At 41.5% G+C, this 25,245-nt stretch overlaps 1 protein-coding gene across 2 annotated transcripts in view; it reads left to right on the top strand.

Moving 5' to 3' along the window:
* The window catches only part of slc9a5 (solute carrier family 9 member A5), a 279,061-nt gene that overhangs the window by 132,076 nt on the left and 121,740 nt on the right, over positions 1 to 25,245 (top strand). For both annotated transcript variants that reach the window (XM_043707124.1, XM_043707125.1), the window contains exons 2-3: positions 13,084 to 13,386; positions 19,458 to 19,621. In XM_043707124.1, coding sequence (XP_043563059.1) covers positions 13,084 to 13,386; positions 19,458 to 19,621 — 467 coding nt within the window. The remainder of the gene's footprint in view (positions 1 to 13,083; positions 13,387 to 19,457; positions 19,622 to 25,245) is intronic.

Here is a 25,245-nt window from a genome sequence, read left to right as displayed (position 1 = left end):
ACATAGGTCAAGTGACCTCCTTTTGCTCTGTGATTCTCTGAAAAGTATCAGAATGATTGTCTGTATCTTGCAGTTAGAGGAATAAATCTATAATGACCCTCACAGAGTCTTATGACTAAGAAAGCAATTGACAAGTTAGTTGGATAACATTGAAAAAGTAATTGGAGCAAAGAACTAAAGTGTCCACAGTCAAGCGGTTTTAAATAAAGAATCTTACCTTAAGAGTAGATTGAACTGAGGAGACATAAAGTAAACTCCAGAGGGCTGTAGTATACTAGTAGGCGGAGAGTGTATTGCTGGAAAAGCACAGCAGGTCAGGCAGCATCTGAGGAGCAGGAGAATTGGCATTTCGGGCAAAAGCACTTTATCAGGAATGAGGCTGGGAACCTCAGGGGTGCTTCAGAGAACATCTCTGGGACATCGGCACCAGTCAACACCACCTCCCCATGGCCAAACACTTTAACTCCCCCTCCCACTCTGCCGAGGACATGTCAGTCCTGGGCCTCCTCTATCACCACTCCCTTACCACCCAATGCCTGGAGGAAGAGTGCCTCATCTTCTGCCTCGGGACCCTCCAACCCATGGCATTAATGTGGATTTCACCATTTTCCTCATTTCCCCTCCACCCACTCTACCCCAGTTCCAACCTTCCAGCTCAGAACCTTCCGCATGACCCGTCCCATCTATCCATCTTCCTTCCCACCTACCCGCTCCTCCCTCCTCTCAGACCTTTCACCTTTACCCCCACCTCCATCCACCTATCACACTCTCAGCTACCTCCCCCCCAGCCCCCCTACCCTCCCATTTATCTCTCCACACCCAAGGCTCCCAGCCTCATTCCTGATGAAGGGCTTTTACCCGAAATGTCGATTCTTCTGCTCCTCAGATGCTGCATGACCTGTTGTGCTTTTCCAGCACCACACTCTCCACCTATTAGTATACTACAGCCCTCTGGAATTTACTCTCAGCATTCACCAACAAATATACCCCACTGTGTAAAACAAAAGGGAAAAGGTTAATCACAATCCACTTATGCACAAGTAATGATAATACAGAGAAAGATATGTTTTAAAAAGTGCAATCTTTCTGTGACATGCTGACAACGTTCTTATATTCTGACTATTTTATTGTAATGTGGCTAACTTCTGACAAGTACTTAAATTATATTTGTGATATGTTGAAGGAATAAATTATTTGTAAAGTGAGGACACACTTGTACTAATGATATTAGTTAATTAATTCAGTAGTTTCACTAATTGAAAAGCAGAGCACATTGGTTGCGGGAAGAAAACCAGAAATGGTTTCACTGCAGCTACATCTAGGAGTCTTTTTTAATTAAAAAAAATGCATTTGGTGTCGACAATTCTGGTGAAAATATTCTGTTGTGGGAGTAAAGAATTGCTTTCCCTTTGATACTCTGTTAGCCATTAAGAAACTTCATATCTTTAGTAGAAATGTTACCTTGCCTGCCTTTTTAGCACAATGACTACCCAAACTGTAACTCCCAGAGGTTTACTTTCTTTGATCCATAAGATGAAGCTTTAAACTGCAATCATAAAGGGTTAGTTAGATTGTTGGTTTCCTTGTTAGTTTCCAGTTTTCATTATCTGGCAATTGCATGTTGGAACCTTCAGTTTTTAATGATTTTGTCAAGGATTGATAGTCCCATATTCCTTCTTCATTGTAGAAGTTAGTCTTTAACCATGATTTGGAGATGCTGGTGTTCAACTGGAGTGTACACAGTTAAAAATCACACAACAGGTGATTTACAATCCAACAGGTTTAATTGGAAGCACGAACTTTCAAAGCGCTGCTCCTTCATCAGGTGGTTGTGGAGTATATAATTGTAAGACACAGAATTTATATCAAAAGTTTACAGTGTGATGTAACTGAAATTATACATTGAAAAATATCTTGATTGTTTGTTAAGTCTGTCATCTGTTGGAATGACCATGTTAGTTTCACTTCTTTCATATGTAAATCACAAAACCTTTTTAAAAAGTTACATTCTCAGATTAACTTTAACAACTGGTGTCAGCATAGATAATGTGTTGAAGGTGTTAGCCCCCTGTGTGCTGTTGTCTGTGCCATAATGTTTAGACTGATTCTAATCTAAACAAACGAGTTAACAGTCTTACATGGATCCATGCAGATTTTGAGCAAAGTACAATGTAACTGTGCAAGTACAAATTCACCCCACAAACATATATATGTATGTGTGCATGTGGGATTGTGTGTGTGTGTGTGTCTGTCTGGGGTGGGGGGTTGTGAGTGTGAGAGAGAGTGTATATGTGTGTGTGAGTGTAAAGGGGTCTAAGTCTGTGAGAGGGTGAGTGTGGGAATGTGTGTCTGTAGGAGTGTGTGTGAATGTAGGACTCCCCAGGACATCCCAGATTTCCTCCTACTTTAGTGACCATAATTTCCTCTCCTCCATGATCAATGATGCCCTCACCCACATCTGCCCTTTTCCTGCACTTCTGCCCTCAAACCCCCTCCCCCCAACAACAATAAGGATAGAGTCCACCTGGTCCTCACACACCACCTCACCAACCTCCAAATTTGACACATGAATTTCTGCCACCTGAAATCAGACCCCACCACCAGAAAGGTATTTCCTTCTCCACCCCTATCTGCTTTCCATTTGGATTGTTCACTCTGCAACTCCCTTGTCTACGCTCCCCACCAACCTTTCCCTGCAACCGCAAGAAGTGCAAAACCCTTCCCCCTCACCTCCCTTCTCATCTCCATCAAGGCCCTAAACAATCCTTCCAGGTCCGGCAGAGATTCACCTGCACAACTTCCAACCTGACCTATTGCATCTGCTGTTCCCGATGTGGTCTCCTCAACATCGGAGAGACAAAGTACAGAATCGGAGACCGATTAGTGGAACACCTACACTCCGCATGCATCAGTTGCCATCCATTTCAACTCCCCCTCCCGCTCTCCTGGCGATATGTCCATCCCGGAATTCCTTCACTGTCAAAGTGAGGCCACATGCAAACTGGAGGAACATCACTTTAGATTTCACCTCAGGGGCTTACAGCCTAATGGCCTCAATATGAGTTCACCAGCCTCAAAATCTCCCCGCCCCCAGCCTCATCCCATGTCCAGGCCTCCCTCTCCTCCCTGCCTCCCTGACCTAACCTAACTATTATCTTCCCATTCACCTATCTGTCCTCACGAACAATCATAATTACTCCCTTCCGGCATCCACCTATCACTATCCCACCTACCCTTCTGTGAGCCCCAAGCCCCTATTTATTTCTGTGCTCCCTTCCTCCTCCCTAGTCTTGTTGAAGGGTCTCGGCCCAAAATGTCAACTTCCCTGCTCCTCCAATGCTGCCTGAGCTGCTGTGCTTCTCCAGCTCCATACCTATTGACTCTGGCTTCCAGCAACTACAGTCCTTACTGACTCCAGTGTTGGAGAAGGCTGTCAAAAATCAGGAAAAGATTATAACTGCAATAATCTGAAACTATATCTGAAATAATCAAAACTCGCTGAAACCATTAAACATTGACCTTTAAGACAGCCAGCATTGTGGTCATTTGTTCCTCCTAATCTTTTTATCTTCTCTTTAACCAGACTGAATTTTACAGCCCAGTGACAGGAGCACAAACTATGATGGATAGATAGCCCACTTTCTGCCCATCCCAAGCTGGTTCCCATAAAGGTGGATTGCACAAAGTCACCTTTTTTTATTTCAAAAATATACTTTATTCATAAAATAATTTGATGGTCTGTACAGTTGGTCATGCCATACATACGTAAACATTTACATACAGAGATCAGAATTTATCATTTGTATATACGGGTCTGTACGTTTATCAATCATATATCCATATATTTAGCTGAGGCTCAGCAGAGCCCAAATGACTGTGTGGGCCCCCTGTTGTTCTTAGGCAGGCAGATGTTACACGGTGGTCTCTCCCCACCGCGCCTTGGCGGCAGCTGCCCCAAGCTTCAGCGCGTCCCTCAACAGGTAGTCCTGGACCTTGGAATGTGCCAGTCTGCAACACTCAGTCGGGGTCAACTCCTTCAGCTGGAAGATCAACAGGTTTCGGACCGCCCAGAGAGCGTCTTTCATCGAGTTGATGATCCTCCAGACACAGTTGATGTTCGTCTCAGTGTGCGTCACGGGGAACAGGCCGTAGAGCACGGAGTCCCACGTCACGGCGCTGCTCGGGACTAACCTCGACAAACATCACTGCATTCCTCTCCAGACTTCCTCTGCGTAGGCACACTGCATTCCTCTCCAGACTTCCTCTGCGTAGGCACATTCCAGAAGGAGGTATGTGACAGTCTCGTTCCCCCCGCAGCCGCTTCGAGGGCAGCGTGCGGTGCGGCTGAGAGTCCGGGCGTGCATAAAGGATCTCACAGGCAGAGCCCTTCTCACCACCAGCCAAGCCATATCTTGGTGCTATTTGGAAAGTTCTGGTGATGAGACATTCTACTAAATGGCTTTGACAGTCTGCTCAGGGAATCACTCGATAGGATCCACCCTCTCCTTTTCCTGAAGGGTCTCAAGGACACTACGTGCTGATCACTTCCTGATGGACTTGTGGTCAAAGATGTTTTTCTTCATAAACTTCTCCACCAAGGACAGGTGATACGGAACGGTCCAACTACTCGGAGCGTTCCGCGGCAGCGAGGCCAGGCCCATCCTTCGCAACACCGGGGACAGGTAGAACCTCAGTACGTCGTGACACTTGGTGTTTGCGTACCGGGGATCCACGCACAGTTTGATGCAGCCACACACAAAGGTGGCCATCAGGGTGAGGGTGGCATTTGGTGTGTTTTTCCCCTATTGCCCAGATCTTTGTACAGCGAGTCCCTTCGGACCTGGTCCATCTTTGACCTCCATATAAATTGGAAGATGGCCCGGGTGACTGCAGCGGCACAGGTTCTGGGAATAGGCCAGACCTGTGCCACGTATAACAGCAATGACAGTGCCTCACACCTAATGACCAGGATTTTTCCCGCGATGGAGAGCGACCGTAGTTTCCATCTGCCCAGTTTCTGCCTCACTTTGCTGATACGCTCCTCCCAAGACTTGGCGCATGCCCCAACCCCCCCGAGCCAAATTCCCAGCACCTTCAGGTGGTCAGTCCTGATGGTGAAGGGGATCAAGGATTGGTCGGCCCAGTTCCCAAAGAGCATGGCTTTGCTCTTGCCTCGGTTTACCTTGGCCCCCGAGGCCCGTTCGAATTGGTCACATATGCACATGAGTCTGCACACAGACAGTGGAATCGAGCAGACAACGACGACATCGTCCATGTACAGGGAAACCCATTTTGGAGAGAACCTGTCTCATATACGCGTGTGATATCCTGTCAAAGGCTTTCTCCTGGTCCAGGCTGATCAGGCAGGTGTCCAACCCTCTGTCCTGCACGTAGGCGATCGTATCCCTGAGGAGTGCGAGACTCTCAGCGATCTTCCTGCCCGGTACAGCACAGGTTTGGTCAGGGTGAATCACCGACCCCAGAGCAGACCTGACCCGGTTGGCGACTACCTTTGACAGAATTTTGTAATCCGCATTCAACAGTGAGATTGGTCTCCAATTTTTGAGTTCCTCCCTCTCACCCTTCCGCTTGTAGATGAGGGTGATGATGCCTTTCCTCATGGATTCACTCATGGTACCTGCCCGAAGCATACTGACATACACCTCCAGCAGGTCCTGGCCAATCAAGTCCCACAGAGCGGAATAGAGCTCGACAGGTAAGTCGTCGCTTCCAGGAGTTTTAAAGTCACCAGCCTGTCCAACATTGAAAGGAAAATAATTAATGGGTAAATGACTTGTTAACAAGCCAGTTGACCTGAAAATCACACCATAATATGGTTAGTGTAGACAGATGGGTGAGGAATATTACTCCCCATAAACCACAGCCCTTTGTCTTCTAATTAACTTGTCCGTTCCACCAAACTTGTTTTTTCACAGCTAGAACTCATGTTCTTCTCCTTTCTGCTCTTATTGCAGATATATTTTTACTGAAGTGTTTTCATTGCTTAAGTCTTATTTTGTTCTGTTTGTCCCTCCCCCCACCCCCTTGCCCACCTGAGGAAGCCAGAAGTCTTGAATAGTCAGATCTGTGACACAGAAAACATGTCCAAATCAACAATACCCTGCTAATAGTACCCAAAAGAACAAACATGTTCTCAGGTACCCACGGGGTTAATACTGCACTGTTAAGTCTTCATCTTTAAATAATTGAGTGGTGTTAAGAATCCCTAAGTATGATTTCTACATTTATATGCTAACTCTTGACATTAAAAGGATTTTTTCTGTGGGGAGCTGTGGCTTGATATATTCCGTGCTGATGTGTGACACATAAATCCTCTTAACGCAAACTTGTTACCATGGTAAAGAATTGTGCCTATTTTTATTGCACTACACTAATTAATCTCGACATTGCTGTGTATCCATCTCTGATGTTGCTCACCGTCTATTTCCCTTTCCTTAAAATGTCAATTTGGGCCCACTTAAAGTATGAAACGCAAAGGTTTTAATTATGATCAAATTTGTGGTATTGATGGCATTATCTAAATAACATGGAAGCATGCCAGAATAAACTATGTTTTAAAATAAAAGGCATCTGGATGGGTATATGAATAGGAAGGGTTTGGAGGGATATGCGCCGGGTACTGGCAGGTGGGACTAGATTGGGTTGGGATATCTGGTCGGCATGGACGGGTTGGACCGAAGGGTCTGTTTCTATGTTGTACATCCCCATGACTCTATGACTCCATTGTGGAAGATAACATCGTTTAGAAAAGAGCATGGTGGCACAGTGGTTAGCTTTGCTGCCTCATAGCACAAGGGATTGGGTTCAGTTTCAGCCATGGGAACTGACTGTGTGAAGTTCGCATGTTCTCCTGGGCTGCACCAATTTTCTCCCACAGTCCAAAGCTGTGTAGGTTTGGTGGATTGGCCATGCTAAATTGCCCATGATGTGCAGGCTAGGTGGGTTAACTATGGTAAATGTGGGCTCCTGGGATACAGTGGCAGTTGGTACAGACTTGACAGGTCAGTGGCCTCTATCTTTGGTGCAGGGATTCTATGACACAGGCAGGTACTAGTCATTGAGGCAGTCCCGCACCACTGTAACCATGATCTCTGCTGAGAATACATCGCAGGCATTTCTTTAAGCCCTGATTAATTTTTTAAAAACCTTAATTTCCTGTTTTGGATTTTAAGTAGCATTCCTAAACATTGAAAACAGATTGGATTCCAAGTTATAGTCAATTGTATACTGTTGGCAGCACCTCTACATCTGGGCCAGAGCTGGGCTGAGAGGTGGCAGATAGAGTTCAATGCGGAAAAGTGTGAGCTGATACACTTTGGAAGTAGTACTGGACCGAAAGAGTGCTGGGCTAATGGTAAGATTCTTGGTAGTGTAGATGAGCAGAGAGATCGGTGTCCATGTGCATAGATTCCCGAAAGTTGCCACCCAGGTTGATAGGGTTGTTAAGAAGGCATCCGGTGTGTTAGATTTTATTGGTAGAAGAATTGAATTTCTGAGCCATGAGGTCATGTTGCAGCTGTACAAAACTCTGATATAGCCACACTTGGAGTATTGCACAAAGTTCTGGTCACAGCATTATAGGAAGGATGTGCGAGTATTGGAAAGGGTGCAGAGGAGATTTACTAGGATGTTGACTGGTAAGGAGGGAAGGTCTTATGAGGAAAGGCTGAGGGACTTGAGGCTGTTTCATTAGCGAGAACATCAAGAGGTACCTTAATAGAGACATACAAGATGATCAGAGGATTAGATAGGATGGACAGTGAGAGCCTTTTTCCTCGGGTGGTGATGGCTCAAATGAGGGGACATAGCTTTAAACTGAAGGGTGATAGATATAGGACAGATGTCAGAGATAGTTTCTTTACTCAGAGAGTAGTAGGGACGTGGAACGCACTGCCTGCAACAATAGTAGACTCACCAACTTTAAGGGCATTTAAATGGTTATTGGATAAACATATGGATGATAATGGAATAGTGTAGGTTAGACGGGCTTCAGATTGGTTGCACAGATTGACGCAACATCGAGGGCTGAAGGGTCTGTACTGTGCTGTATTGTTCTATGTTCTATGTTCTAGAAGGTTTGGGTTCAAGTCCCACCTGCTCGGGAAGTTGTCCCGACAGGTTGATTTAGATATAAGGTTTTGCTGCTTGTCACAGGAACAGGTATCGGGTTCACCATTACAATAGCTATTCACTCCATGAAGCAATGCAAAATGTGACAAAGGGTATGGTAAGCTACCTCAAACAAAACACCAACAACTCTGAAAAATTTTTTTAAAATGCACAAATAGGCTTAGAGAATTATGTTGTTTATTTTTGGAAACATCGCACAATGTTATATATATGTAAGTGTCTATTGCCACTCATTGAAAGAATGAAGGTATTGGACAAATTAAACTTGCAAGATGGCAGAAAAGTGGGTGACCTCTTTAGTCACATATAGTCAGTGTTGTGATTCATTAAGCATAAAATATCTGTTCTTTCTTGTTTTAAACTCGAAGCATTTGAAAGTTCCGGTCGGCTTGTCTACAGAGAGGTAAAATGACAATCGTTAATATTTTCCAGTTTTTTTTCTAATCTGTATTTGACTTGATGCTGCAGGCGTGAAACATCATTAAAACTTAAAATAAGGTTATTGGAAACAATTTTAACCTAACCTGCCCACCAAGTAACTTTCAAAATTCAGATACAACTCTAGTTTTCCACCTGTTGAAGTCTATGCAAAATATTGTTGGGTGGAGTGTAAAATCAGTGTTCTGCCTTATTCCATAGGCTTTCTGCCTGGCAGATCATGTTAAAATTGCTCTTTTGCTGTCAGCATGGCTCTATTGGTGGCACCATGCTCACAAGTTTGGAGATTGTGAGTTCAATTTTCAATCCAGTACCTGAGCATATAATTTTGGGGAGCCTTTTACTGGGACACTGGGAAGTTGATTAATTGATTGATTTTATTGCTGTCACATCTACCAAAATACAGTGTTGTTTTGTGTGCTATACAGTCAGATTGTACTAAACAATGTGCATCAGAATCACTGAACAGTGCGCAGAATACAGTGATACAACTGCACAGAGTTAGAATTTGAGAAGTATGTTCAAAAGTGTGATAACAGTGGGGAAGGTGCTCTTGAATCTATTTGCAAGTGTATTCAAATTTTTATATCTTCTGCTCGGTGGAAGAGGGTGGGAGAGAGTATAATTGGGATGGGAGGGATCTTTGATTATTTTGGTTGCTTTCCTGAGGCAGCAGGAAGTATAGGTGGAGTCAATGGGTGGAAGGCTGGTTTGTGTGATGGACTGGGCTGTGACGTTGAAACTGTTATCATCCAGATGAGACATGAAATGAGGCTTCACGTCCTTCTTGGATTAAAAGAAATACAGATATTAAGTTTGGAAATGATGATGTTTAATTTCTTTCGGTTTCACAATTTCTGACACACAATGCTTTGATGCTCTGTTTCTCACTAACGAAAGGAATGGGGTTACTGTCATCTACATTTTTACTGTTGTTCTTGTGAAGGCCTTAACTTTGGAATTTGTGAAAGGAATAGTTTGTAGGAGGAAGCATCACCGTATCTATCACCTCATTCTAACTATACAATTACTCAAATGTGAAAAATGATGTCTTGTTACAAAGTGGCGTCTCAGGATTGTGTAACATTGTGCAAAATCCCACATAGTCACATGTCTGTCGTTAAACTTGTGGGACATTGAATATTCAATATATGGAAGGATGCTTTTCCTGGAAGAACATGTGGGTTAAAGTAAATCTGTTTCCTTGGGTCTGTACTATATTTGGCTCCCTACAACACCTGAATGTGTGATATTTCAGGTTCCAGACATTGCAGCCTAGCTTATGTCACCTTACCTTATGTCAGCATAATCCTCTAATGGAGTCAGGTGATGTTGACAAATAATTTGAGTTTAGAGTAAAGGAGGTAAGGGCTCTCTTGTAGCATGGTGGTAGTGTCCCTAACCCTGAGGCCTAGGTTCAAGTTCACATGCTCCAGAGGTCTGCAATAATATCTCTAAACAGGTTGTACAGAAAAATAGATTAAATGAAACATATTTTTTAAAAAAATTTACAGTAAGAGAGATGGACTCTTGTTGTGCAGTGATAAGGCCTTTGGACCAGGAGGCCCAGGTTCCAGACCTACCTGCTTCTGAGGTGTGTAATGATATCTCTGAACAGTTTAATTGGAAAAAATAAATCAAGATAAGAGACATATCGCTAACCCTGTGTCTGCTTTCACGTTTCTCATTTTCCAGCAGGTGTCACCCCTTAGCGTTCAGAAGCACCAGCTCTGCTTGTCTTTTGTAGCAGTTTCAGCCAACTGTATGAATTTGTATGGCAGATACAATCAATAATATAGCAATATTATCAGGTTGGCAATTAACATTGTCAGAATATCAAAAAGACATGCAAGTTTGACACAAAATTCTGTTTCTAAGACGACGTTCCTTCAAAATAATAAAAGAGTTATAGGCCAATATTAAAATGTCACTTCAAACATGGCTTGAGAATAGAGCTACCAGAACCCAGTGTGATGTCTGAGTGAATCATCTAGCGAAGTGGGTGTTCTCACTCAAATATGAGCTATTTAATTACAGTGCTTTCGATATTCCAAAATAATTAAAGTAGAGTTGAAAAAGACTTTATTTTCTGCCCACCGTGTTTTTCCTTTCCTCTTCATCTGTTTTTTTATTCAAGTTAATTTTACTTTCATCCTTCCATAAAAGCTCAGTTGAGTCTGCTGAAGCTGATAACACATCAGAGCCATAAAACTATAAAGAAAAGTGGAAGTTTTTCTTTCCTCGACTGAGGTGTGTTTAAAGGAAGAGTGTGTGATGAAAAACCTCTATGTTACCTGAGCAACATTCAGTGCCCAGCAACGTGTTTCACACAAACCTTATCTTGATACATAATCCACATTGTATGAGTCTGCAAGTGAGGCTAACTTGATAGCTATCAAATGTCAAGGTTATGAGTTACCATTTCCTTGTGAATAGAGATTGTTATCATTTCTAACTTCCAAGACCTTATCTGTATAGTTGAAAGACTTGTGTGTAGAATGTTTTGCATCTTAACTGTGCCCATTGTACAAGAATATGCTATACCATAACATAAAAAAGTCCAGTTCCTGATAGAAAATGCACTTGCATTTATATAGCAGCTTTCATGGAGTCATAATCTCATGAGAGCATAAAAAGGCCATTCAGCCCATCAAGCCCACACTGTCTTATTACAGAGCAATTCCATTCCTTTACTCTTGCAAATCTGCAAGTTTTCTTTTCTAAAATGGCCATTCAATTTTCTGTTCAGATCATTTATCATCTCCACTTCCATTACTTTTGTAGGCAGTTCATTATCACTCACTGTGCAAGAAAGTTCTTCCTCGCATCTCTCTCTCATCATTGCCCAATATTTCACGTCTGTATCCTCTAGCCCTTGTTTCATCAGCAGTTGGTAACAGTTTTGTTTAGTACCTTAGCAAATCCTATCATAATCTTGTATATGTCTATCAAATTTTCCTTCTATCTTGTTTACTGTAAGGAGAACAATCCCACCTTCTCTAACTTAACCTTTTAGCTAAAGCCCCCTCCATCCTGAAACCATTCTAGTAAATCTCTTTTTGCACCCTTTCGAGAATCCTCACATTCCATGGTACTTTATGATCAGTGAAGTGTCATAGAGACACACAACATGAAAACAAACCCTTTGGTCCAACTAGTCCACGTTGATCATGTTCCCAAACTAGACCAGTCCCATCTGCTTGCATTTGGCCCATATCCCTCCAAACCTTACCGTTTCATGAATTTATCCAAATGTCTTCTAACTGTACCTGCATCCACCACTTTCTCTGGCAGATCATCCCACACACGGACCACTCTGTGTGTAAAAACATTGTTGCCTCTCATGAGCTTTCTATATCTCTCCTCTCACCTTAAAAATGCACCCCCTAATTTTGAACTACCTCACCTTATCTATGCCCCTCATGATTTTATAAACCTCAATAAGGTCATGCCTCAACCTCCTATGCTCCAGTGAATAAATTACCAGCCTTTCCAGTCTAACTTCATATTTCAAACCCTGCATTCCTGGTAAATCTTTTCTAAACCCTCTCCAGTTTAATCATTTCTTTCCTACCACAGGCACACAGTACTCCAAAAGATGTATTCACTGTGGTAAATGTGACAGCAGCTGGCACATGGCAAGTTCCTTCAAAGAGCAATGAGATAAATGAACACAAAATCTATTTTTGTGATATTAGTTCAAAGATAACTATTGGCCGACACACCAGGAGGATTCCCTGTTCTTCTTAACTAATGCCATGAAAACCTTGATTAAACCAGAGCAGAAATGTCCCATTGATATCTACATCAGTCCAGCAATCTGTCAGTTCTGCAATGAAGTGCCAGCCCAGATGGCATACCCAACTTTCTGTGAAGAAATGAACCCACTGTCTTTCATATTCAGAGTGAGCAAGACAGTCCCTGGATACCATTGAGCCATTGCTGGCACCAGAAATGTGCTGTTTCTCATTCATTCTCTCTCAAAATCCATTAATCCATTAAAAAATGACAAAATATTAAGTTAGCTTAAAAAATAAATACAGAATTTGCTACAATTTACTAACCTTCACCGTCACAGTCTGTTCTTGTCTTCCTCTCACCTCCTCTCTATTTCTAGAGAATCTATTCCCCTTGTTCTTTTCCAGTGCATGAACTCTAATCCCTCACAGTAATTCTTCTAGCCTCCCTGTTCATGTGACTTTTCTTGCTCCTTTACCCCATTTTTCCTTTTCCCTTTTGCACCTGCAAACTGTGCTGTGCCATCAATGTCTAAAGTACCATGTGTCTCTACTCCCTGTGAACAGGGGGTCTGAGGTGGGTCGGGATTTTTGATCATTCGAATGAATGCACAACTTTGACATTATTTTAGCTTAAAGTTTTCCACGAGATTGGAGAGAAATCATCTCCTGCCTTCTCAGACTGTATGCCTATAGTTTTGTAAGCGAAAATGAGCAAAGATTGTCTACTGACATTTCCTTGTATATTCATTTCCAGTGTTCCACCTCTCCAGTAAGGTGACAACTGTGGTACCCGAAAGCTGTTTGCTGATCTTTCTTGGTTTAGGCCTTGGTGGGATAGTCCTCGCAGCTGCCAAGAAACCAGAGTACCAGCTGGACCCAGATACCTTCTTCCTCTTTCTTCTCCCACCCATTGTGCTCGACTCAGGATACTTCATGCCCAGCAGGCTCTTCTTTGACAACTTTGGTGCAATTCTGATGTATGCAGCAATTGGCACCCTCTGGAATTCATTCACAACTGGAATAGCACTTTGGGGCATCAAGCTTGCTGGGCTGATGGGTAAGTTGCAGTCCAGTGTGACTCTTGCTATTTTTACCATTGCGGATCAATTTACACAGTGACAGAGCTCTCCGCTGCCCACAAACAACAATGGGAGAGCCTTAAACAGTGTCTGCGCTGATAAATACAAAAGTTTGTCTTTTCTTCCACTAGCACTAGAATGTTGAATCTGTATCATTTTATAACCAGAGTTGTGCAAATACAGTGTCCAGAATCAAATTATCCATGTTCCTTTATTTCAGTAATTGTCTGTGTTTCCTATAAACTTGAGCTTGCAATTCAAGTCCATTCATAACTTTTGTATCTGATAATGTGTCAGTTTAGATGGGTTTGAGTCAGGGCACTGCATAAGGAGCTCTGTTAAGATGGTAATTGGTGCTGCAGTTAATGCTGTTAGTCTGCTTCATTCAGTTGTGATAACAAATAGCCGTTGGAACACATTAGACTGAGAATTTTACAAGGTGCCTTTTGGAAATCTTGGTCCATAAAAACTTTGAGATGTAATTTCATGTTCCTAATCTCCTCGGCATTAGTCTTAACTCTGAGCAATGAGGAGATCTTTGGTTATACCTTGCTCCATTTTCCTTGTTAATTGCCTTCAACATCTTAGACCATCATCAAAGGTGAAAACAATGACAGCTTGGAAGCTGCACACAAAGGAACATGGACAGGGTTATAGCTTAAGGCCTGCTTCTCCTATTATATAAAGTTGTGACAAACCTTTGTAAAGTCATGGCTCAGCCTCAACTGTGTCCCAATCGAGGCGTCACACACTTCAGGAAAGATGCAAACAGATTCACGAGAATGGTCCCAAGAATGAGGACTACAACTAACTAATAGATTGCCAAAGCTGGTGGTGGGGAAGGGATTGTTGAGAAGAGATTTGACAGTATTCAAAAGTTATCAAAAGTCTTAACAGGATGGCTAGAAGTGGTTTCCATGGGAGAAAGCTCGAGTACTAGTGAACACAGATTTTAGATGATTTAGCAAAATAACCACAGTTATTTGAGGATAAACTTTTCTATATAGTGAATGATAGGATGCACTGCCTGAAATGGTGAAGGTGTATGCAGTTGTTGTTTTAAAAAGGGAGTTAGTTATGCATCTGGAAATTGGAGAGCCTTTGGGGAAGATGAAGGGAGTGGGACTATCAAACAGGTCTTGCTGAGAGCAGGAACCTGCTCACTGGTCTGAATTAGTTCCTCTGTGCTATAACCGTACTAGGATTCAGTGTTACCAGTGAACACAGGCCACCAACTATAACAGCAAAATCACCTTTCACTCATTTATTCAAACTCATTTCCCTTCTTCAATTTCCTTCTTGGTTTTGTATGAAATCACCAAAACTAGACTTAAAACATGGCAGTCAATACAGAGAAACAAATATTTCAAAGCGGTCATAGAATGAAAGCAGGCAACATTTTGTTAATAATGTTAATTAAAATAAGATCATATGCTTACAGATTTGGGAGGACTGGTGGCTGTCACAAATTAGATAATGACGTGCACATATCAACATCTCTTCCATGTGTCCGGTTCTACACTTTGTATTTCTGGAGAGGAGGCGCATAGTGTTCACTGGCACCTTAAGATTTTCCATGACCATTAGGTACCACGGGGGCTAGAGTGCATCATCAGTTGAAATATTTGGTATTAATTTGTAACATTCCCTTCAAAGTTTTGTTTTTGACACAGTGCCCCTTTAAGGAGCTGTCCACTAGTTAATTTGTAAATTTGATTGTTATTTGCTCAACAGAGCATAAAGAAACTTTTCCCCTTTAAGTAGTGTTTTTTTTTTGCTCATTTGTTACTTTGATGATTTGTTTCACTCAAAAGACGAGGGTCACTTTTTCCAGGTGATCATGGGAAGGGAGTATCTGATGTCCACTGATACGTGTGAAGTCATCCATGAGCAATGGGCTGCATAAGGGCTGGAGTGCATTATCAGCCCTGAGAATAACATTTTACTCTAACTTAATAAGTTTCCATTGGAGTTTTTGTTATTTTTACAGTCTGTTATCAGTTAATTGGTTTATTTTGTTTATTTGCTGTAGCCAGAAGTGACACTATTGGTGTCTTAGAGAGTTAGGAGTATACATGTGTAATGTTTCACTTTGTCAATAGACCTAAAGCTCCTTTGGTAACTGACTGTCAGACATTTAACATTTTCGAATGTTGGTCATTGACATAACTGCTCTGACTAATTCAGGTCAGATTTGACTCAGATCCAAAAGGCACGTTTGTTGATTGCAAACATTGAACTGCTTTCCTACAGCAGCAGGTGCTGGGATTGAATTATAGTCAAATGAGAGATGACTTTGATGTAATATGTGTGAGCAATAACGTGATCCAATCATAAATCATTCTGGCGAGCACTGTTTGTTGATCAGTTTTGTGAAAGGAAAGTTTTACTCTTGCAAAACAAATGAAGCTATTTCTTAAAGTTTTTTTTTAAAAGTCCCTTTTATTTCTAACACACAGTTTAAAAAATTGCCTCCTCTTCTGTAATGTCCCCATTATTGTTGGTGCTTTAACCACAGTTGGGTAGTCATAGCTAATGGGGAATCATGTTTGGTACAATGTACTGCTATAGAACTTGAGTCAGGTATATAGAGGCTATAGAAACTGACAGATGCATCACTCCACCCATTCTTTGAATTAAAGACAAGCTTTAATTTGCAGGTCTAACTAAGATTGAAGAGCTTGACAAGAATGAAGCTTATTTTTAGGTGGAATTTCAGTGTAACACTCTACAATGTTGAAGATGCAATTACTCAATAAGAGATTCCGTACTACTGTGTATCATTGTGTAAGACATGCCTCAGTTATTAGCCCTCTTCCTGCTGAATTACATTTGAAGTCGCAGTCCAGAATCTTGGCTGACTTTGTTGGACAGTGATGCACTGATGAAGATTGTTGTCTTAGCCAGCTCTTCCTAACCAGTTCTGAAATGTTAACTCTGATTTCTCTCCACAGATGCTGCCAGACCTGCTGAGTTTTTCCATCAATTTCTGTTTTTGTTTGAGAAAATACATTAAAAGGTATTGTGGTACATTAAATTACATTGCATACCTTACAGCAACTATATATTCCTTCAAGACACAAAAATCCAAAAGAAGTCAGTGAACCATGGCTAACAAAGGAAGCTAAGAATTGTATAAATATAAAAGGCCTACAAATTTGCTTGAAATAGTGGTATACCTGAGGATTGGGAGCAGTTTAGAATGCAACAGATGACTAACAAAATGAAAGGGAAATGAATAATAGAAAATGAATTTAAACTAGCACAAAATGTAATAACAGACTAATATAACTTTGATTGGTATGTAAAAAGGAAACCTTTGATTAAGGCATATGTGGATCCATGACAGGCAGAGTCAGGAGAATTTATTACAAGGAATAGAAACATTTTACAGAAACTAAATAGTTATTTTTGTCTGTCTTCCCAATGAAGATGCAAGAAATCTGACAAAATCAAAAATCCAAAGAATGAGAGTCAATAAGGAATTGCAGGAAATTAGTAAGTAGTTCAAGTTGGAGAAATCAATGAGAATGAAGGCTGATAAATACCACGACCTGATTTCAACATCCCAGAATCTTGGAAGAGATACCTGTAGAGATAGTAATCTCCAATGGTAATCATTTTCCAAAGTTCTATAGATTCTATGCAGATTGCAAAGTAGCAAGTGTCACCTCACTGTTTAAGAAGGGTGGGAGACAGAAAACAAGGAACTGTAGTCCTGTAAACCTGAGACATTAGTAGTAGGGAAACAGCTAGAATCTGTGATAAAGCATGTGATAAAGCAACACTTGGGCGATAATGATTTGATTAGGCAAATGCAGCATGGATTTATAAATGGGAAGTTTAACAATCTGTTGGAGTATTTCAAGGATGTTGCTAACAGGATTGATAAAGGGCAGTCAGTAGTCTGCTTGGTTTCTTGGAAGGCTTTTGGTAACTTCTGCCACATACGGTTGGTTAGCAAAATTAAAGCACAGAGACAGGGACATGGATTAAAGATCAGCTCACAGACAGAAAATGGAGAGTGCGAATAAATGGGTCATTCTCACACTGGTAGGGTGTGCCTAGTGGGATACTGCAAGGATCAGAATTTGAGCTCCAGCTATTCACAATTTGTATCAATGATTAGTAAATGTAAAATTTACAAGTACACTCATGAGTCAAAGCTAGGCAGGATTGCTTGTTGTGAGGAAGAAGCAAAGTGGCTTCCAAAGGATTTGGACAGACTTAGTGAGTGTGCAAGAACATGACAGATGGAAAATAATGTGGAAATAATCTGAGGTTATCCATTTTGGTTGAAAGAACAGATGTACAGATCCTACGTTCCCTCTCGTCTCTCCAGCCACTGCATAGACTCTAAGTTCCATGTGCAGCAGCAGCTGGAGAAACCGGAAGTGCATATGTCAGCATGTCGATCAGCATGCACAGACCCTCACAGCAACTCAGAGTAGCCATTCAACTTAGAAAGAATGCTGGTGCTGAGCATTTCTTAAATGGTAAGAGGACAGGAAATGTATATGTACAAAGGGCCCTGGGTGACCTTGACTTTATGTTGCTGAAGGCTATCTCTCATGTAGGATGTGTAAGGTGTGTTAACCTTTATCACAAGAGGATTTGAGTACAGTAGTTGTTATGTCTGTGTAGGAGCTTGGTTAGTCTACACCAGCAGTAACGTATACAGATTTGGCCTCCTTGCCTTCAGATAGATATTATTGCTACTGAGGGAGTGTGACAAAGGTACGCCAGACTTGTTGCTGGGATGGCGGGACTGTTCTCTGAAGAAAGATTGAGAAAACTGGGCATGTACTCTCTGAAGTTTTGAAGAATGAGAGGTGACCTCATTGAAATCTACAATATACTTAAAGAGGAAATGCAGGTAAGATTTAACGATGTGGTGAGTCGAGAACCAAAGGCTACAATTTCAAAATAAAAGGGAGGACACAGTACCAAGATGGAGGAGGTAATGTTTTTATTCAGAGGGGAGTAAATCTTTGGAATCTCCACCCCAGAGAACTGTGGAAGCTCTAATATTGAGTATGTTTAAACTAGAGACTGGCAGGTTTCTAAATGCGAAGGATGTGAAGAGATTTGAGGATGATTCGGGGGTATGACAATATTATAGCTTTAAGAGGTGTATTTTGTCCTGGTTTCTTTTGAAGAGAGGTTTTTAGCCCGAGGTGCCAAGATGTCTATTCCAAACCAATAAAGTAAAAGGCTCGTGATGCCTTGAGCTTTTTTTTATAAGTTAGATTAATAGATGCAGCTTGAATGGGTGGAGTCAGGCTCCCACAGAACTAGGATTTTAGTTCAGTTTTCAGTAGTTGTTAGGCTTTAGAAGCTGCATATATTCCTCCCTGCTAGAGCATAATGATTGAGTTTTCTCTCTCTCTGCTGGAATTTTCTCTTGATGTTCTTTCCTCTTGGACTGGACAAGCATTGCATGTGAGACAATCTATTTTACTGAATTTGCCTTTGCCATGGGTGTGTTTATGGGACGTTACTATAGTGGAACAGTTGCTGTTTAGTAGATAAATAAGCAATCGAGTTAAAGTTACACAAATTCTTCTTTCTTTTGTTTGTATTTTAACTGGGGATAATAATAAAGTGTGTTTTGCTTAAAGCTGAGTGGAATGACCAATCGAATTACATCTCGAACACAGCAGCTTAAACTTACTGTTAATTAAGAAGAAGTTAGTGTCTAGGCTGCTTCCTAGGATATATCTGAGGGGGTATTTGGTCTGAACCACTCCTCCTGATGAAATACAAACCAAAGAAGAATTGTGTAACTTTAACTCATTTGGAAGACTTAACAGAAGAATAGATTATTTACTACGAAGCAACAACTGATCCATAACAGGAGAGAAAAGGCATTAAAATGAATGATCAGCAAACATTGTATTGAATAGCAAAGCAGGCTCAATGGGCTGAATGGCCTACTGTTCCTCTTCTCCTAAGGTTGGCAACCTGCTTTGTATTCACTCACTGAATTATGAAATATTATATTTATTGTTGAAGTAATTTTCTCTAATATTTTGCTCATTTTCTTCAGATCCTAAAGTGGAAGCAGATTTGCTTGATTTCCTGCTTTTTGGCAGTCTAATATCTGCTGTGGATCCCGTGGCAGTAATAGCTGTGTTTGAGGAAGTCCATGTTAATGAAACTCTGTTCATCATTGTGTTTGGAGAGTCGCTGCTTAACGATGCTGTAACTGTTGTAAGTTAACACTTGTTTTGCATTTGCATATTGCACTTTGTATTCTGTAGACACTTATTTGTGTTACTCTGTCTTTCAAATAGCTTCTGGACTCTTCACAGCTTCCACACATGTCTTGAAACATGGACATCAGTTTGACAATGCTTCAAGTTGACTCTAGCTTGCTTTTGTCAATTTTAACCCACCACAGGATCTCTGACTTTAACTCTGGAATTCCTGTTCCTGCCTCCTCTCCATTCCTTGTTATTCTAGCCTTGCTATGTAATCCCAACCATATGTCAGGTTTCCCTGCAATCATTCCTGAGTGTTTCGACTGTCCCTGTAAAGTTTAACCAATAACTGTTTTTGTTTCCTTTTCTTCTAACACTTTCAAAACCTCTCTCACCTATCACCACACTTCCTTTCAATTGTCTACTCTCAGATGTTCTGTCCTCCCAATGCCCTACTGTATCCTTCAATACTCCAAGATCAAAAGTCTTGAAATTCCCTACATTTGTCTCCTGGAGTCTTCATGATCAGCAACAGAAACTGCCCAATTCAACTCATTTTTAAAAATTCATTCATGGGACAAGGGCGTCACTGGATGGACCAGCGTTTATTACCTATCCCTGATTGCCCAGAGGGCAGTTTGGAGTCAACCATATTGTTGTGGGTCTGAAGTCACATGTAGGCTAGAGAATGTAAGATGATACTTTTCTTCTCAAAAGAACATTAGTCAACCAGGTGGGTTTTACCAACAATCAACAGTGATTTCATGGTCATCATTAGACTCTTACTTCCAGATTTTCTTTTCAATGGAATTCAAATTCCACCGTCCACCATGGTGGGATTTGAACCTGCATTCCCAGAACATTACCTGGGTCTCTTGATTAACAGTCCAGCACTAATATCATTGGGCCATTGCCTCCCCATTCCTCAAGATTGATCTTTACCTGTCACCTTCCCTTCCTATTCACCCTCGAGCGCTGCCTCTTTGGCGTCTACAAGTGAATCAGCTGTCACTATTTGTCCAGAATTTCAGTTCACTAGTGAACAAGGCCTTGTATCCATGACCTTATTGTGGATGATTGAATTGAATTGACATGATGACCTTGAAAGAAACCTGGGTGACCTTCCACTAAACGAGTGAAAAGAACCATGGCTGCTGGAAATCTGAAGCAAAAACAATGATTGCTCGAGAAACTCAGCATGTCTGGCAGAACCTGCGGAGAGAAAGCAGAGTTAACATTTCGGGTTCATTCCACTTCCCCAGTTTCTCCATCTCCATCACATCTGTTCGAAGATATTAATTTCCACAGCTTGGTCTCAGAAATGTCAACCTTTTTCCTCAACTCAGGATTCCACAGTATATTTGTAGATAGGTCCCATAACCATGTCTGATACATTTCCTGCACTTATTCCTCCCTTCCCTCCCAGAACACCCAATAGGGTCCCTCTGATCTTCACTTGCCATCCCACTAGCTTCTGCATCCATTAGCCACCATTGCTGCCACCTCCAGTGGGATGCCGCCACCAGACACATATTCTCCTCCTCTCCCTTGTCAGCCCTTCGCAGGGATTGTTGCCTCCTGGACACACTGGTCCACTCTTCCTTCACTCCCAATAGGCACCTTCCCCTGCAGTCGCAGAAGATGTAACACCTGCACGTTTGCTTCCTCCTTCCTCAGTATTCTAGGCCTTTCACCCACCTTTCAGCTGAAGCTGAAATTTACTTGCCCTTCACTAATTCTAGTCTACTGTATGCTCTGTTCACAATTGGGGAGATGAAACCCAGACTGGACAATCACTTTGCGGAACACCTACATTCTGTCTGCAAAAAAGACCCTGAGCTTTCAGTTGCCTGCCACTTCAAATAGCCCCCAGCTCCCTGGCCAACATCACTGTCTCAGGCTTGCTGCAGTATTCCAGTGAAACTCAGCACACACTGGAAGAATAGCATCTCATTTTCCACTTGGGGACCTTGCAGCCTTCAGGACTCAATATTGAGTTCAATAATTTTAGGGCCTAAACATCTTATTCTATGTACTTGACCCACTCACACATCCCAGGTCCTGTCGTGACATGGCACAGCCAACCCATTTTCACCCACTAATGGTCTATTATCAGCGTTTCTTTCTTCCTGGAAAACTATCATCCACCTTTTTTGTCAAGCTATTGTCTTTATCTCCCTCTGTACCCCATCTCCACCTCTTTCCCCACCCCCCACTGTCTGTGGCATATAAACCACCTTTTCCTAGCCACCATCTGAAGAAGGGTCACTGGATGCAAAATGTTAATTCTGTTTTCTGTCCACAGATGCTGCCAGACCGCTGAGTTTCTCCAGCAACTCCTGTTTTTGTTTCCACCAAATGAACCTTGGCTATTGCTTCCGCACTTGCCTTATGTATATTGCTGGTGTTGTGGAAAGTAAAAGTTCATGATGTTGGAGATAACATGTTGAAATAGATGGAAGATTGGCTGCCTAGCAGAAGGAAGAAAGTAGGTATAAATGGGGCCTTTCCTGGTTGCAAGGTCGAACAAATGATCTACAGCAGGAATTGGTGCTGGGACCTCAACTGTTTTCAATTAATTCAGGTGAATGGATGGGAGATCTGGTTCCCAAATTTGTTGATGTCACAAAAACAATTAGGAAAATAAGCTGTGTAGAGGACATAAGGAGTTTACAAGGCTATAAATGTAGTTTAAGTGAGTGGGGAAAGATCTGGCAAATGGAGTAAAATGTGAAAGTTCCACTTTCGCAGAAAGAATAAAAAGTAGCATAGTATCCAGATAGTGAGAGAATGCAGAGCTTTGAGATGCAAGGGGAGCTGGGTGCATAAGTCACAAAAGGTTAGAATGCAGCTACAGTAAGTAATAAGGAAAGCTAATAGAATGGTATCATTTAGTGTGAGGGGATTTGAATACAAAACTAGGGAGATTATTCTTTGGTTATATAGTATAGACAAGCAAAAGGCTGGAAGAACACAGCAGCCCAGGTGGCATCAGGAGGCGGAGAAGTCTCCATTTCAAGTCCTTTTCAGGACTGAAGGTGGGGTTGGGGAGCTGCAAATAAAGAGAAATTGGGGGGAGAGTTCAGGGCATTGTTGAGACCACAAGGCTGGTGTCTGGGGATTGTACCCTGAAATGCTGAATAATATGAAGGCTGGTCACAGTCAGGTAGCTGCTCTGACGTCCAGGCTATGAATCCTTGGTGTTTGGTTTGCTTGGTAAGAGAGGAAGCTGGATATTAATAGTGCAGGTTGTGGAGTTAATAAGGCTTTCAATAAGTCCCTCTTAATTAGCAACTTGTCACTGCCTAGTGAGAAACTCACCTCGCCACTCGGCAAAAACGTAGAAATTGGATTGAGATGGTGCTGTTGTCTAGACTTCTCACTGATTCTGCCACAAAACTCACCATGGCTCATGTCACCCCTTTAACATTCTGCCCTACATTTCAAGGGACATTTATTGCAAAGTGCCTTAGACTACAGGTATTATAATGTGTTATATGATTACAGTTAACCTGAGGAAGTTGTGTTCAGTTTCTTTTCTCAATATAATACAGAAGTGGAGGAACATTCCAAAATCTGGAACCTTCACTGATAGCAAGTGGTTTTGTATAAACAATAAACCCCTCATGTATCCAGTTTAACCAGCCATCCCAAGTTAGTTGGGGCAAGATTGGTAACAGAGAAAAAGATTAAGTAAATGTGGAGTTCTTGGTTAAATATTTTTTAAAAATAAAGATATTCATTGAAAAGGGCAAGATACTGAGAACAGAAAGAAAATCCAGTTACTTCAGATCCACAAATCAGAAAATGGAACGAAAATGCTGGACAACATTGGGCAGGTCAGGGAATTTCTCTGGACGGGGAGAGTATGCAACATTTAATAAAAACAGAAAAGTGTACCTAACTTTTTAAACTAATTTTAGGGATGTGGGCCTTGCTACTAGGCTAAGATTTATTGAGCATCCCTAGTGCTCAGGAAAAGCTCAGCTGATCTGGCGGCATAGGTGGAGAGACAAACAAAGTTGACATTTTGAGACCTATGACTCTCCTTCGGAATTTTTAGGAATCCTGTCTCCCCAAAACCATCTATAAGGCATAAGCCTCGTGTGTAATGGAATGTTCTGCACTTGCCTGGACAAGTGCAGCTCCAACAACACTCAAGAAGCTCAATGCCATTAAGGTCAAATGATGACCATCACATTTAACAACTTCACTATTCATTCCTTCTATCTTCTCTGTACAGTGGCAGCAACGTGGATCATCTACAAATGCACTGCAACAACTCTCCAGGGTGCTTTAGACAGCAACTTCCACTACAGCAATACATATATGGGAATACAATTATCTACAAGTTTCCCTCCAAGTCACAGCCTATCCTGACTTGGAACCATACCACCATACCTTCAGTATCTCTGGGTCAAAAATATTGGAATTCCCTCCCTAACTTGCAGGTCTACCGATACCACATGGATTGCAGAGGTTCATGAAGGCAGCTCACCATCTCAAGGGCATTAGAGATGCTCAATAAATGCTAGTCTAGCAACAAGGCCCACATCCCTAGAATTAGTTAAAAATATTAGATACATTTTTCTGGATCGGGAATGGTCAGTTTCATAATTTAATATTGTTTATGATAGGGATAGAACATTTTGAATGATTTTATCTTGCCCTTTAAATTGCTTTGATACAGGAGCCTTTGAAAATCTATATAACCAACATGTGTAATTAATAGCATACCATGAGACATTTAAAGCATTGAGATGATAGAATGTTTTGTCACATTTTGAGTAATCAAGGAACAGATGCTGAATAGATTATTGAGACCACTTTCAAGGGATGTTCTTTGAAATACATTCGCCTAACTTTACAGCTGCTGATAACTTCTCAATTTAATCTTAGCTTTTTTGAACTTTGCCTAACACATAGAATTTCACTGGATGTTGGGCTGGCCCCTCAATGTAAAAGAATATCCATTAAATGAACCAGAGAAATCAGAAAGTTTGTGTTTATTTACTGACTTTTAGTCTAACCTCATACTGGCTGAATAATTAACCTGCATCCAACTCTCTGCTGGAGTTTGTGCTTATAACTCTCTTGAGTGTACTGATAGCTTCGCTGAGACTCTGCAAACCAGCAACCAACCTTGTACTTTGCTGAAACTTAATTAGACCCCTGCTGCTCCTAGATTAACTCTCACAAATCCCATTCACCCATTATTCCATTGCTCACTGACCTACATTGGCTGTTTAGTATCTCAATGCCACAATTTAAAAATTGTCTTCCTTGTTTTCAAATTCCTCTGCAATATCATCCTTCCCTAACTTACTGCTGCACAACAAAACTCTGAGATCTCAGGGTCCCTTCAGCTCTTGCCTTCTCTGTATCCTTAATTATTATCATTTCACCACCATTGTCTTTTATGCTAAGCCCTGGATATCCTTCCCCCAAACCTCACAGTCTCTTTTCCCTCAATGAAGATTGTCTTTAAGACTGCTCTCTTCGTCCCAAGTCTCTGGTTTTGTAATACCCTTGGGGGAACTGATAAAAAAAAATCTATACTTATCCAAACAAGTCCCAAATGAAGAAATTACCACACAACTTCACTTTTCATAACTTTTATTTTAATTCAAATCA

The sequence above is a fragment of the Chiloscyllium plagiosum genome, chromosome 17 (assembly GCF_004010195.1).
Source record: "Chiloscyllium plagiosum isolate BGI_BamShark_2017 chromosome 17, ASM401019v2, whole genome shotgun sequence".
Classification (NCBI taxonomy): Eukaryota; Metazoa; Chordata; class Chondrichthyes; order Orectolobiformes; family Hemiscylliidae; genus Chiloscyllium; species Chiloscyllium plagiosum.
This window is presented reverse-complemented; position numbering and strand designations above follow the sequence as displayed.